Here is a 12,257-nt window from a genome sequence, read left to right on the forward strand (position 1 = left end):
GTTAGGTAGACAAAACTTGCTTTGATATGAGTTTATTTCAAAAAATTCACATAACAAATTTCAGACCATTCCCTAAAATTACGAACCACTTTGTGTGAGAATAGGATTAACACATACGGGGGACAGATCTCACAAGTGTGCTCATTAGTGAGTAAATACTCAAGTACATAGCAGGTGGCACTCACGGCACTTTCTGTGTTTGGATTTGGTGCGTTTGGCCAACGATACAATGTCGTGGTGAGAAAACATTCTGGCTCTGTGTGTCAACTCTCTGCAGATTGAGCAAAGGGGCTGACTGCAAGTGTTACAGTAGTACATCACTCCTGTATCCTGCACACACACACACACACACACACACACACACACACACACACACACACACACACACACACACACACACACACACACACACACACACACACGCACACACAGGGAGCGAGAAGGTTAAAAATGACAATGAGTATATTTTTAAAGTCCTAAAAGCTCTGATTTATTGAACTCCTTGAATTAATGTGGGTGTAATTTGGCACCTTTTGGTTGCATTCCTGATCACAGTTGGCACACTGAACAGTCTCTTCACTGTCTGTGTTGTTGTCAACAAGGAACTTCAGCAATCGATCCTCAGGGGGAAGGGTATTATTTCCTTTAACTGTTGACTGGTATCTAAGGCAAAAACAGATGTCATCATTTCAACTACTGCTATACTAACACGCTGTAACAAGGCCAGCAAGTTTGCACATTTTGTACAATTTGGAAACATTTGTTATTTTACAAACAATCTGAGGCAACAGAAATAAATTTTAAAAAATTTGAAAAATAAACTGGACTGGGGCTTACTCTGTTATTTACTTTGAGCATTAGCACCTATCAAAGAAATAAAATTACAAAAAATTAATAAATGAGAAAAAAATCATTGATAAACTAATAAGATGATTAAAAACAAAGGAATGAAGATGGTTTAAAACCAGCAAAAAACACATATGATTTAAATAAACGCAGCTTTAAATAATAGTCTTGAGCTGCTTTTTAAAATGTTGCTTTCCATTTTTATAATTGATTAAAACTTAATATTACGTGTTTTGTTATGATAATTTTATGGTTTTTATAAATTGTTTATACATATCCAATAATAAAGACATAATTATATACAAACTCAACATCTTTATTTTGCACTACCAATCCAAACTATCCTAGAAATGCACGAATTTTAACACAATCAAAATCAACCACTCTGTTCTAAAAGGATCGAACAACGCAGCCTGTGTAAAAGAAAAAAAGTAGCTTGAATTTGTCTTAGAAAAAATGCGCCTGTAAAAATAAACACAGGCGAAAATGTAGGTTTTTAGTAGATTGGTGCAGTTTTGTAGAACAGCGCATGGGGGCGGCAGAGATCTCCCTTACATCGCCAACACCGAAGAAGAAATGCGGAAGTGTTTGTCAAACAAACGCGTGCGATCCAGAAAGTGCTGGAACTGATACCTCTGACTGCTGTAACTACAGCACATGTAGACTGTCATTTTTACCGACAGGAGATTTTATTCAAAGCTCAAAAATGTCTCTTATTTCCGAGGAAAATGTTCGAGGTGGGAGCGTTTTTAAGGATATTAACGCGGACGACGAAGATTGGCAGCCCACGGAGATTGAGAGTCTTTGTATGAACTGCTACCAGAACGGGGTGACACGCATGCTTCTGACCAGAATACCGTTTTTTAAAGAAATAATTGTCAGCTCGTTCAGCTGCGCTAACTGCGGCTGGTCGAACACTGAGATCCAGTCCGCAGGCCGGATTCAAGACCAGGGGGTCTGTTACACCTTAAAGGTCAAAACAAAGCAGGACTTGAACCGGGAGGTTGTGAAAGCAGACAGCGCGACCATCAGGATCCCAGAGCTGGATTTTGAGATCCCACCCTTTACACAAAAAGGCTCGCTTTCCACTGTTGAGGGGCTTTTGGACCGAGCAGTTGCAGGGCTGGAGCAAGACCAGCCCCTCAGGAGGACCACAGACCCCCAGGTGGCAGACAAAATAGAGGATTTCATTCAGAAGCTGAAGAAACTCAAAGACGTAGAGAATGAGTTCACACTGGTGATCGAGGATCCATCTGGAAATAGTTTTGTGGAAAATCCCATGGCACCTCAAAAAGACGAAGCTCTCACCGTGACGCAGTTCAAGCGGACCGTCCAGCAAGATCAGCAGCTAGGATTACGAGCTGATGACGATGACGTGGATGGAGAACCAGCTGGTAATGACCTGGAAACAATGAGACAAGAGGTTCTGGTGTTTCCCACAAATTGCCCTGAGTGCAACGCACCAGCCTCCACCAACATGAAGCTGGTCCAGATCCCACACTTCAAGGAGGTCGTCATCATGGCCACCAACTGTGACAGCTGTGGTCACCGGACCAATGAGGTGAAATCTGGTGGAGCCACTGAACAAATGGGAACTAAGGTCACACTGCACGTTACAGATCCTTCAGACATGACCCGGGACCTGCTCAAGTCTGAGACCTGTTCTGTTATCATCCCAGAGCTGGAGTTTGAGCTGGGGATGGCAGCTGTTGGCGGGAAGTTCACAACCCTGGAGGGCCTGCTAAAAGACATCAAGGACCTAACTGTGTCCAAAAACCCCTTTGTCTGCGGTGACAGCAGCGTTACCGATCGGGTGCAGAAGCTGACAGAGTTTGGAGAGAAGATTGACAAGATAATTGCAGGAGAGCTGGACGTTCACATCATCCTGGATGATCCGGCTGGGAACAGCTACATCCAGAATGTTTATGCACCAGAACCTGATCCAGAGATGACCGTTGAGAAGTACACTCGCTCATTTGAGCAGAACGAGGAGCTCGGCCTGAATGACATGAAGACGGAGAATTATCAAGAAGAAAAATGAACTGAACCAGTCATCTAAGATGACAGAAAGAGCTGAAAATTGGAAATATTTGGACATGCATCCAGTGTTGTGTTGTGCTGTTTTTTGTTGTTTTTCCAATTTTAAGTTAAAACTGTACGATTTGTTGCTTCCAAAAGGCCACATCCTTATAAACTGATAAACATTTTAAGTTTATTATCGTGTTTGGAAAATGTGCATAACCCTAAAACCTGATTTGTACAGTTTAATGGATTCTGCAGCTAATAAAAAAAATCTACCTACTGCGTTGCATTTCTTTAGCTTTCCACAAGATGGTGACATTTTACTGCTAATGGAGAGTTTAATTTGCGAGTAACGCATTTATCTCATTATACACTTTGGGTCTGCTTTAATCAAACAATGATGTGAAATAAACTAATAACACAACTCTGTTCTTGATTTGCTTATAAAATAATTGGAATTTTTCAGAATGCAGCGTATCTTTGGTTTCCTTTCTTTAGTCCGGCATAATCACAAGATGCCGACTGAAGGGAGCAAATCTGAACATGTTGGTGGTTACGGGAAGGCCATCTACAGTAATAAGAGCAAAACAAACCGTCCATAAGTAAAGCAAGAGATGGTAATGGAAATGTAGCTTCAAGATTTAAACAAACCCATCAAAGGTGTAAAAAATGTTTAAAAACTACAGTCAAACATGACTTGTGTCTATTCTCTGCCACAGCAACCACATTAGCTACAGGACTGTTGAATTCATAAATACCACAATGTTCTGCTGATTGCTTTTTCATTTAATAATTGTGTTTGACCAACAGCCGGGCGGTGCTCGATCTGGACCAATCAGCTGTTGGAAGGATGAAGATGGAAATGTAAACAAAAAGGTCCACTGTCTGTCAGGTTCTTTGCTTTAAAATACTTGTTTTTCATTTCACAGCTGTGCACTAAAGATAAAAGACGTGTGCTGATAGGACCAGAACATGCACCAAAATTTGTACCAACACTCTCTGAACCTTGGAGAGTGTACACTGAAAAGAGAATGTTGATTCGACTGTGACTGAGTCAGACTGATCTTTGTTTAAAGCACTCTTGACCTGAAGTTGTCTGCAAATCACGAGTTTTTCCTTAATAAGGAATTAAACAAATTGGCACCATGTGACTGCTTTTGATTACCCGAAGCTGCCGGCACCACTGCCAAATACCAGTGTACCTTCAATGTGACTGGCCTTGATGGAACAGTGTTGGGTGTAATGGCTTAAATGAAAGTGGGGGTGGGTTTGCAGCTGCTGCAGCCACTCGGGCCTAACCTTTCTATCAGCTCTCCTCTCAACCAGAACGTGCATGGATAAAATGCATCCATGCAAGCGGCTGTGTCCAACATGCACAACCTGTTAGATGTTGTAATCTGAATCAAGTGTTTTAATAGGCCCCAAAAGCATCCCTACTCAACCTTGGACTCCATTTTCACTTTGTTGAGGATTTGTGGCTTAACATCACGTGTGTTATTGTGGCTCAGATTTCCAAGGCAGACGTCCTAATCAAAAGTTACCCCGATGAACTACTGAGTGCTGTCCTCTTACCCACAGAGGGGGCAGCTGAGGCGGCAGTCATTGGTCCGACCTCGCAGGCAGCGAGCACAGAAAATGTGGTAGCAATCCAGTAAGCAGGGAGATTTGTACTGCTCATGGCACAGATGACACACCAGAGGGTGGACATTTACACAATCCACATCACATGGGTTGCTCAAGTTGGAGAAGATTCCCCCTGCCATCTGAAGACAGACCTAGTAAAAACAATGACAACGGGTAAATGTATAGCTGCAAGTTGAAGTTGCACATCCTCTTATCGCTGGACAACAAATCGCGTGTTGTGGTTTTGAAAAACAGCCCAAATATTTCAGTCGTGCTAAGAGTGGCTAAGCTGAGAATGATCAAACACAGATCAAGACTGGGATGTTACAAAACAAGCTGATGTTTGTTTTGGTCTTACCTTGTCAGATGTGACTCGGTCACCAATCCAAGTATCATAAATATATAACAACTGATTTCATGTCAACACCAATATTGTATCTAGCGAACCACAGTGGGGCCGTCTGTGGAAAGAACAGACCGCCACTGTCTTACCTTTCAGTTGTGCTATCAGCTACCCCCAGCAGGAATGGCAACAATGCAGAAACTCTTCAATAGTAGGCCGACGGGGTCTGAACCACCGGGCAGCTGACTACTCACACCTCGTGCCAGCCCACAAGTGCTGCCAGAGTTCAGAAGAGACATTTAATTTTGTTGTCAGGGTTTGGAATGATGCACCTGTCCTATTTCTGATGCCATAAACTCATTGTACCTTGGGCTATTTAGGAAAAATCATGGAATAAATAAGGAACTAGAGAACTGCCATCCACTAAAATAGTGGTGAAATGTAATTAACACATGTTAACAGGGCAGATAATATCTTCAGAAACTTCTACAACAATCACATTTTAAGGAGAGTTTGTGGATAATCAAAATCCCCACTGGCTCACCGCTACGTGTTACCTTTATCCTGTCATAAATGTCTCCCATTATCATTTTGGTATTTCTCATAATAAGAACGTTTCGGCACAGCCAAGGCATTAGTGATGTGTCGGTCACGAACGAACCGGCTCTAAGAGCCGGCTCTTTGAAGTGAACGACGGGAGCCGGCTCGTCATTGGGAGCCGTCCCCTCCCCCCTCCCCTTTTGCTTTGGTGAAAGCCACAGGCGATTGATTGGTCAGCATGTGTAACTGCGTGTCCAGACTGTCCACACACAGAGCAGTAGGGGCGAGGAAGAGGGAGGATCAGACTCAGACACACAGCAGAGCACATGCGGGCGGAGGGAGACGAGAGGGAATGAGGAGGAGGACAAAGGCGAGAGAGAGAGAGAGAGAGGAGAGTGCAACGAAGACGGTGAGAAAATGAGCGCCAGCAGTCGGAAAGTGGAGATTTCTGAAAGTGTTCAGTTATTAAATCCATAGAAATGATAAATATTTGATATATAGCATTTTTTTACATTAGTACATCATTTTGCATATAGTTTTGCATTATTTTGGTTATAAATGTACTCTACACAACAGAAAATCTGAGGAGCCACTTGGGAGCCGAAAGAGCCGGCTTTTTTTGGTGAGCTGAGCCAAAAGAATCGGCTCTCTAAAAAGAGCCAGAATTCCCATGACTACAAGGCATGGGAATAGGTTGTATAATCAACCCCAGATAGCTTGATCCAATCGATTTAGCAGGTGGGTATTGTACTTCCTGCGCAGAGCGGAAGCTCTTTCCTTTTTGCTGAGCGTGTCTGCCATGGCACCCATAGTGAGTAGTCAAACGACTAAATAAAGCGCACACAGACAACGCAGCTTAGCTTGTATTAGCCACCCACAGCCGAGTATAAACCCGGAGCACAGTAAAATAAGAAATGCTGTTCTGGCGTCGTACCTGACTGTACTTCCAGTAGTTGGTCCAAAACACGCAGAGCTAGCCGCGAGCGCTAATGTTAGCTAGCTGAAGCTCGCAACGGAGTAAACGGGTGTTTTCAGTTGTTTCAAGAGTTTTGTTTTAAGTAGTGAAATTCCGACTCGGGGTCACGTTCCCTGCCCATTTGTGCGAACTTGTCATCGTGTTTTTATCCGATGGTTTCCAGTCCGGGCTGGTTTCGTTATTCTAAGGTGATTCTTTTTTTTGGTTTTGGTTCAAGTTCACGTTTGAGCTTCTTGTGTTTGTGTTGTAGAAGAAGCAGCAGGTGTTCAGGAAACCAGGTGGGAAGAAGAAGAAGCAGATCCTGAAGTTCACCCTGGACTGCACTCATCCTGTGGAGGATGGCATTATGGATGCTGCCAACTTTGTAAGTATCCTTCAGACACAAATGACAGCAGCTGGAATACATAAACAGTAAAGTGTCAGTTTTATGGATCAAACCAAATATTTCTGGATGCTGTAATCAGCATAGAAACAGAGATGATTTTGATGTATCGTCATTTTAATCACATCCACATCAATAGGAAACGTGTTCAGATCACAGTAGATCGTTTCACTTAGAAAAGCATGCGTGCCATGAAGTTATGTTCAAGTCCTGCTGTGGTGTGATGTCCTCAAACAGGAGCAGTACCTGCAGGAGCGCATTAAGGTGAACGGCAAAGCTGGAAACCTGGGTGGTGGCGTTGTGTCCATTGAGAGGAGCAAGAGTAAAATCGCTGTGAACTCAGAAGTGCCCTTCTCCAAGAGGTACAACATGAAATATAATACCTGGTGTCAGAAATGTCTTGTGTACCTCAGTGAGCCCATTTCTTTGCAATATGCTCGGTGCAAGGAAATGGTTTCAGTTAAACGGACGGTGAAGTGTTTGTGAACAGGATGTGGTGCCACCTTAAATTAGGGACAATCTATGAGGACAGTCTAAGTTAGCAGCCAACTGGCAACATAAATGTGCAATAGAGTCATAACGACTGGAAATTACCCGTTTGGTTTTGATCATATTTGTATTTACTGCTCAGTGACTGCATTAGTTTGTCATTTTCCCACCTGAAGACGCCACCCAGCTAGTCACCTTCTCAGCTGGGTGGTAAACCCTCTAAAGTCACCGATTCACAACAATATCCTCAGGTGATGCTACCAGACCAAAACGATCCTATGTGTGGAGGGGGACAAATAGCATATCCAGTGTGAGGGTATGTTCGTCAGAACAGTAGTTCCCAACCTCGGGCCAGTGACCAAAATTGTCCTAAGCGGAGGTTGTGAGATTGCCAAAATCGTATTTGTTAAGAATACATTCATGAAATCCTGATAACACACCTGATATTATAGTTAAAGCTGGGTATGAGTTATTGCCCTGTGTGGCGAGGTGGAGAAATGAGGGCCCGGGCGGGATTCGATCCCCAGACCGCCGGGTGAGAGTCACGTGTGCCTACCAGTCAGCTAAAGTGACATCCCCTTGGCCAAGTAGCCAGAGCGCATGATCAATCGGGATACTGTGACAGGACGCTCATCCTGTCACACCTGTCTGTCTAAATGAATCCCTTTTTATTGTGTTTATGTGGGTAGAAGTTAGGGTTTGATAAGCATCTCCTCAAGGGAAAAGGTTGGGTCAGAGGATGTAATAAACAGCTGTAAACAAATATAGTTTTAGATTATTTGATGCAAAGCATGTTTAAAGACCTTAAATTAGAAGGGCTTCAAGTCTTATTTAGGTTTTGTTCAAGTGAAACGTTTTTCTCAAATATAAAGATATTGATGTTTGATTTGGTGTAACTTCTTTAGGTGTAAAAGAAGATGTTTCAGTAATGTTGGTAGACATCAAACCTAGTTTTGGTGTTTGCTTCAAGTCCAAAATAGAGAGCGCCACATGAGAACATCACCACCAGAGGGCGACATTAGCCAATGAAGTTCTTCAATAATCTCCAGAAGAAGTCTGGTGGTGCTCCAACCAACCTTGATGCCAGATAAATGTCATCTGTCCTTCTAAATTAATATAGTAAAAATACTTGAATGGCTTTTTATGCATGTACAGCTTGTTTATATGTAAGCCAATAAAGTCAGAGCACGTTATCAGAGATTTAATTCTTATTCACTTAGTGAGAACCTCGTTAGCTCCCACTGTAGTGTGGAGCTTTTTCCTGAGGTGTCTTACATTTTTATTACATTTTGCATACTACTCCCCCCCCCCCCCCCCCCCCCCCCCACACACACACACACACACACACACACGCCACACACATCAGATACTAACCCTGGAAGCTCAAGCTACGACCACACTGGCTCAATTCCAGTAAATAACATGAAACATTACTGTTCCCGTGAAGACGAGACATCCTGTCCCACCTCGTCTCACCTGTCTCCTCCATCTTTTTTTTCTTTTTCAGGTATTTAAAGTATCTGACCAAGAAGTATCTGAAGAAGAACAACCTCAGGGACTGGCTGCGGGTTGTGGCCAACACCAAGGAGAGCTACGAGCTGCGCTACTTCCAGATCAACCAGGATGAGGAAGAGGAGGATGAAGATTAAACCTAGCAATACTCTTAATAAAAATCACGAAACAAAAGAAAAAAGTCTGTCTTTGTTGTTTTTCTTCTGTTTTGTGTTGCACATCAGTTCCCTGTAAGGTCGTACTATAGAGGTCGTACTTTAGTTTTTGTCTTAATTATGAATCAACAGCATTTAAATAGTTTCAGAAAAACAGGAAAAGCTGGAAAACCAAATAACTGGAAGTCAGATATGTAAATGGAAGTTGTTCTGATGCACAGAAATGAACTGCGCTTCATTGTCCTGTTTTACATCTGTGGTAACCTTGGCAACAGATCACCGGAAGTCATCATGTGGGATTAATCAGCTGCACCTTTGTGGCGTTAATGAACCAGAATTGTAACCCATGTGTTTCATAAGGACGGGCTCCTGTCTCCAGCAGAGATGCGTGAGGTCTCAGCCCTCCACGCAGCTCTCTGGCTGTTCGGGACAAGTTTCCGTCTCCATTCTTCAGACTTCCTGTGCGGAAGCGTCCGGATTCTCCCGCTGCAGCACGAGACGCGCAGCTGTGATTGATTTTAACACTACTAGTTAAAATATTAACTAGCGTGCGACTAACTAGTTGATGGGTGAAACTATGGGATGTATCGTCATGGCAACAGACCAGACGTCACAATCTGGGCATGTGTGTTCCATTTTTGTCTTTCTTATTTTTCAGACTGCGAGACCTGGATAGGGATCTGTGGAAACCTTCCTAATGTTCATTTTTCTACATGTATATTTTTGATCTAAAGGGAAGATTTTTCTATTATTTTCGCTGCAAATTAAAGAAATCCCGGCAGCGGTGAACAGAGAGTTGTTATTGGCTGAAGAGCGGCTGGGCTGCGGCGTCTGGAGGGTTAACTTCCAGTTTTCCCAGCCTAAAAGGGGCTTTGGGGGCTATGAGATAAAGATGCCGGGCTCGCTGAGTAATGAGGACGAGGGACAGGACGACATGGATTTTGAAGACGACGTGCCAGGTGAGGGATCCGGGAGGCGGGGTGTCCTTCAGATGGGTTTGCGCCGTTACGCCTTGAATGCGGGGAAAAGGGCTTGTCCTGCGCTCCCGATACCACGGAGGAGGAGGAGGAGGTGCAATAAGCAGTCATTCCTTTTACTCTCCCCGTCTTGTTCCACGACCTGGTGTCTGGAAGGCTGACGTGATGTTGGCTTTGCCTCCGGCTGTCCTCACATCCAGCCGGCTTTAGGGACATCATGGAAACCCGGCTGCAGGCTCCTGTGTTCTGTCAGGCTTCAGGCCATCCATGTCTCTTTTGTGACCAGGAAGCTGCTCGAACTTTATTAATTAATTTATTTTGTTGCATTGCATGACCGCAGAGGTGCGAAAGCCACGTGTGGGCTCCAGGAACAGCCTGTCACCTGCTCTAGGTTGTGCAATACCCCACATTCACTCTACCTCCATGTTCTGTGATGCAGCCCTGTTCTGGTCTCATGACAGCTGCACACAAGCCAGATTTCTTCCATTTCTCTTGTTACTGCAAATACAATGCCTATGCCCCTTAACGTAGGAGCTGTGTTATATGGGCCTATGCACTCCTCTTTAATGAGTTTCAGGTCTAATCAGTCAGGAACTGTTAGGAAGGCAAAGTTCCCAGTGTGGCCTGTGATGCTCTAAGTGCGACTGTTCCAGTCATGTCCTAAACCGGAAGTGTCTTAACTTTTTAAGACAATGGCCAGAAAGGTCAAGTTAAAGCTGGGATGTATAGTTTAAAAATTCTAAAGTAACTTAAAAATGTTTTAGTTAGACTGACCCTGCACTATGAGCCTAGGAAAATCTTTCATAATGTATATTTCCCTAAAGCCTAATTTATACTTCTCTGCCTGGGGGGGGGGGGGGGGGGGGGTAGAGACACACACACCACCTTAGGGAGCTTAAGTCCCGCCCATCTACTTCCGGACCATGAGTCCGCGGAAGAAGGAAAAAAATGAGTGCAAGTCAATGGGGCTAAAAACGCTATTTTTTAATTCTGCATGTTTTGTGCCGTGGACAAAAAATGGTGGTTTGCAACAGAGAATCGATAAAAAACAAGTCTGGTGATGCAACCGACTTGTTTTATCATAAAGTAAGGATTTAAGATGGCCAGGGCTGCACTTAAACTATGTGTGATATTTTCATATAGTTTTCAATAATTATTGATATTGATCAATATGATTTTTTCTATATCGTTTAGCCCTACTAGAGAGACAAAAATCAACCATCCATGAAAAGAAATCTGGCCCGCGTAAATCTACTCCGAGGACCAGAAGAGGACTTCTGGGTCGCTCTTCCTGTCCTAAACAATTACATGCTTCTTGCTCCAGTGTTATAGGGTAAAGGTGATCAAGTGGCTGATTGTTGCTAAGCACCTGTGGTAAAAGCCGGTGTAATACCAGCTTTCATTGATTTCACGTATGCATCGCGCTTTGAACTCTACAAACAATGTTTCATATTCAATTCAATTCAAAAATACTTTATTAATCCCAGAGGGAAATTGATACAATGCAGCTTCATTTCAAATGTTGGGGAAAACCAAGTTTTGGTGGTATGAAATGGACGGAAAGTGAAAAAGTTGACAATGGAAAATTCCAGTGACATTTCTGCACAAGATGGCTTCACATAAAACTGACTCAAGGTTACACCATTTCAAATAGAAATATTTATGATTTCACTCAAGCCCACAGAACGCTTTGGTTTTACGTGGAGAGAGAGGTCAAATCTGAGGATAAAAGCTTTCATTTGTTTATTATTTGTCTACATATAACCACTCAATTCACCAACGCTTAAAGGGTAATGCTAATTTAGTATTCATAAACCCAATAACCTCTGTAGGTGGTGCACAGTTTAATAGAGTTCCTGCAGAGATTAGGAAGAATGCTTGCAACTAAATGTGACAACGATTCATAAAAACGCTTCAGTGCTTCCAATCCATCATGCATCTAAAACAAGAAGTGATTCTAAGTTAATTCACTTCCATTAAGAAGCATTTTAAATTCCGACCATGTCAAGAATCTCAGACAAACCTCTGTTGGGACTTCGAGCCACAGACACTTTCGTATCAAAGCTTTTACTTGTCTTAGCACTTGGCCTGGCCTAAGTTCTTCTGTGTTACTCGAGAAGCTTAAACGTGTCACTGTGTTTTGTTACGTTTCTGTTTTATTTGCTCAGTTCTCTCCTCAAATTAAAAGATTATCACAGGCTTTTGTGTTGCCTGCAAATGTTGTCCTCGGTTGGACGAGGGACTATTTTTGGATCCCTCATTGTGAAAGTTGACACAATTTTTCTGCTGTACGTGCGCGTAGCCTAAGCAAAAGACTGTCTTTGTGTGTGCGCGTGTGTGTGTGTGTGTATACAGTATTTCAAGCTTTTTTTCCCTCCCGTCTGAAACTAGA

At 43.1% G+C, this 12,257-nt stretch overlaps 4 protein-coding genes across 8 annotated transcripts in view; 3 read left to right on the top strand and 1 right to left on the bottom strand.

Annotated features, from left to right (window-relative positions):
• The window catches only part of rnf207a (ring finger protein 207a), a 32,377-nt gene extending 27,293 nt beyond the window's left edge, over window positions 1–5,084 (bottom strand). Inside the window, exons 1-4 of one of the 2 annotated variants that reach the window (XM_015958418.3) lie at window positions 4,984–5,084; window positions 4,441–4,643; window positions 531–663; window positions 186–330 (exon numbers count right to left, since the gene is read on the bottom strand). In XM_015958418.3, coding sequence (XP_015813904.1) covers window positions 186–330; window positions 531–663; window positions 4,441–4,631 — 469 coding nt within the window. In that variant the 5' untranslated portion in view covers window positions 4,632–4,643; window positions 4,984–5,084. Of the gene's footprint in view, window positions 1–185; window positions 331–530; window positions 664–4,440; window positions 4,644–4,849 lie in introns of both variants that reach the window. The other variant, XM_015958417.3, reaches the window with a different exon arrangement.
• On the top strand, window positions 1,361–3,147 carry zpr1 (ZPR1 zinc finger). Its single transcript, XM_015958419.3, has one exon. It carries the CDS (start codon window positions 1,376–1,378, stop codon window positions 2,885–2,887), a length of 1,512 nt encoding a protein of 503 aa, XP_015813905.3. The 5' UTR covers window positions 1,361–1,375; the 3' UTR covers window positions 2,888–3,147.
• A 1,004-nt stretch (window positions 5,085–6,088) lies between the features above and the next one.
• On the top strand, window positions 6,089–8,914 carry rpl22 (ribosomal protein L22). Of its 2 annotated transcripts, none has more exons than XM_015958416.3 (4): window positions 6,089–6,185; window positions 6,601–6,714; window positions 6,970–7,094; window positions 8,729–8,914. In XM_015958416.3, the coding sequence occupies exons 1-4, from the start codon at window positions 6,174–6,176 to the stop codon at window positions 8,868–8,870; spliced, it is 393 nt and encodes a 130-aa protein (XP_015813902.1). In that variant the 5' UTR covers window positions 6,089–6,173; the 3' UTR covers window positions 8,871–8,914. The 2 variants fall into 2 exon arrangements, with proteins under 2 accessions (XP_015813902.1, XP_070406052.1); XM_070549951.1 differs by lacking the exon at window positions 6,089–6,185 and adding an exon at window positions 6,215–6,538.
• Window positions 8,915–9,037: 123 nt separating this feature from the next.
• Window positions 9,038–12,257, top strand: part of chd5 (chromodomain helicase DNA binding protein 5) — a 54,151-nt gene continuing 50,931 nt past the window's right edge. For all 3 annotated transcript variants that reach the window (XM_015958411.3, XM_015958413.3, XM_015958414.3), the window contains exon 1: window positions 9,038–9,847. In XM_015958411.3, the coding sequence (XP_015813897.3) occupies window positions 9,781–9,847 (67 nt within the window). In that variant the 5' untranslated portion in view covers window positions 9,038–9,780. The remainder of the gene's footprint in view (window positions 9,848–12,257) is intronic.

The sequence above is a fragment of the Nothobranchius furzeri genome, chromosome 3 (genome assembly GCF_043380555.1).
Source record: "Nothobranchius furzeri strain GRZ-AD chromosome 3, NfurGRZ-RIMD1, whole genome shotgun sequence".
In the NCBI taxonomy this organism is placed as follows: Eukaryota; Metazoa; Chordata; class Actinopteri; order Cyprinodontiformes; family Nothobranchiidae; genus Nothobranchius; species Nothobranchius furzeri.

What these genes read in the sequence shown, in the direction of transcription:
- zpr1 (XM_015958419.3), top strand. Translation starts at nt 1,376, where the DNA reads ATGGGGGCGGCAGAGATCTCCCTTACATCGCCAACACCGAAGAAGAAA.
- rpl22 (XM_070549951.1), top strand. Translation starts at nt 6,503, where the DNA reads ATGGTTTCCAGTCCGGGCTGGTTTCGTTATTCTAAG. An exon ending in GCTGGTTTCGTTATTCTAAG is followed by an intron (nt 6,539 to 6,600) that starts GTGATTCTTTTT and finishes TTTGTGTTGTAG; the next exon opens with AAGAAGCAGCAGGTGTTCAG. An exon ending in TTATGGATGCTGCCAACTTT is followed by an intron (nt 6,715 to 6,969) that starts GTAAGTATCCTT and finishes GTCCTCAAACAG; the next exon opens with GAGCAGTACCTGCAGGAGCG.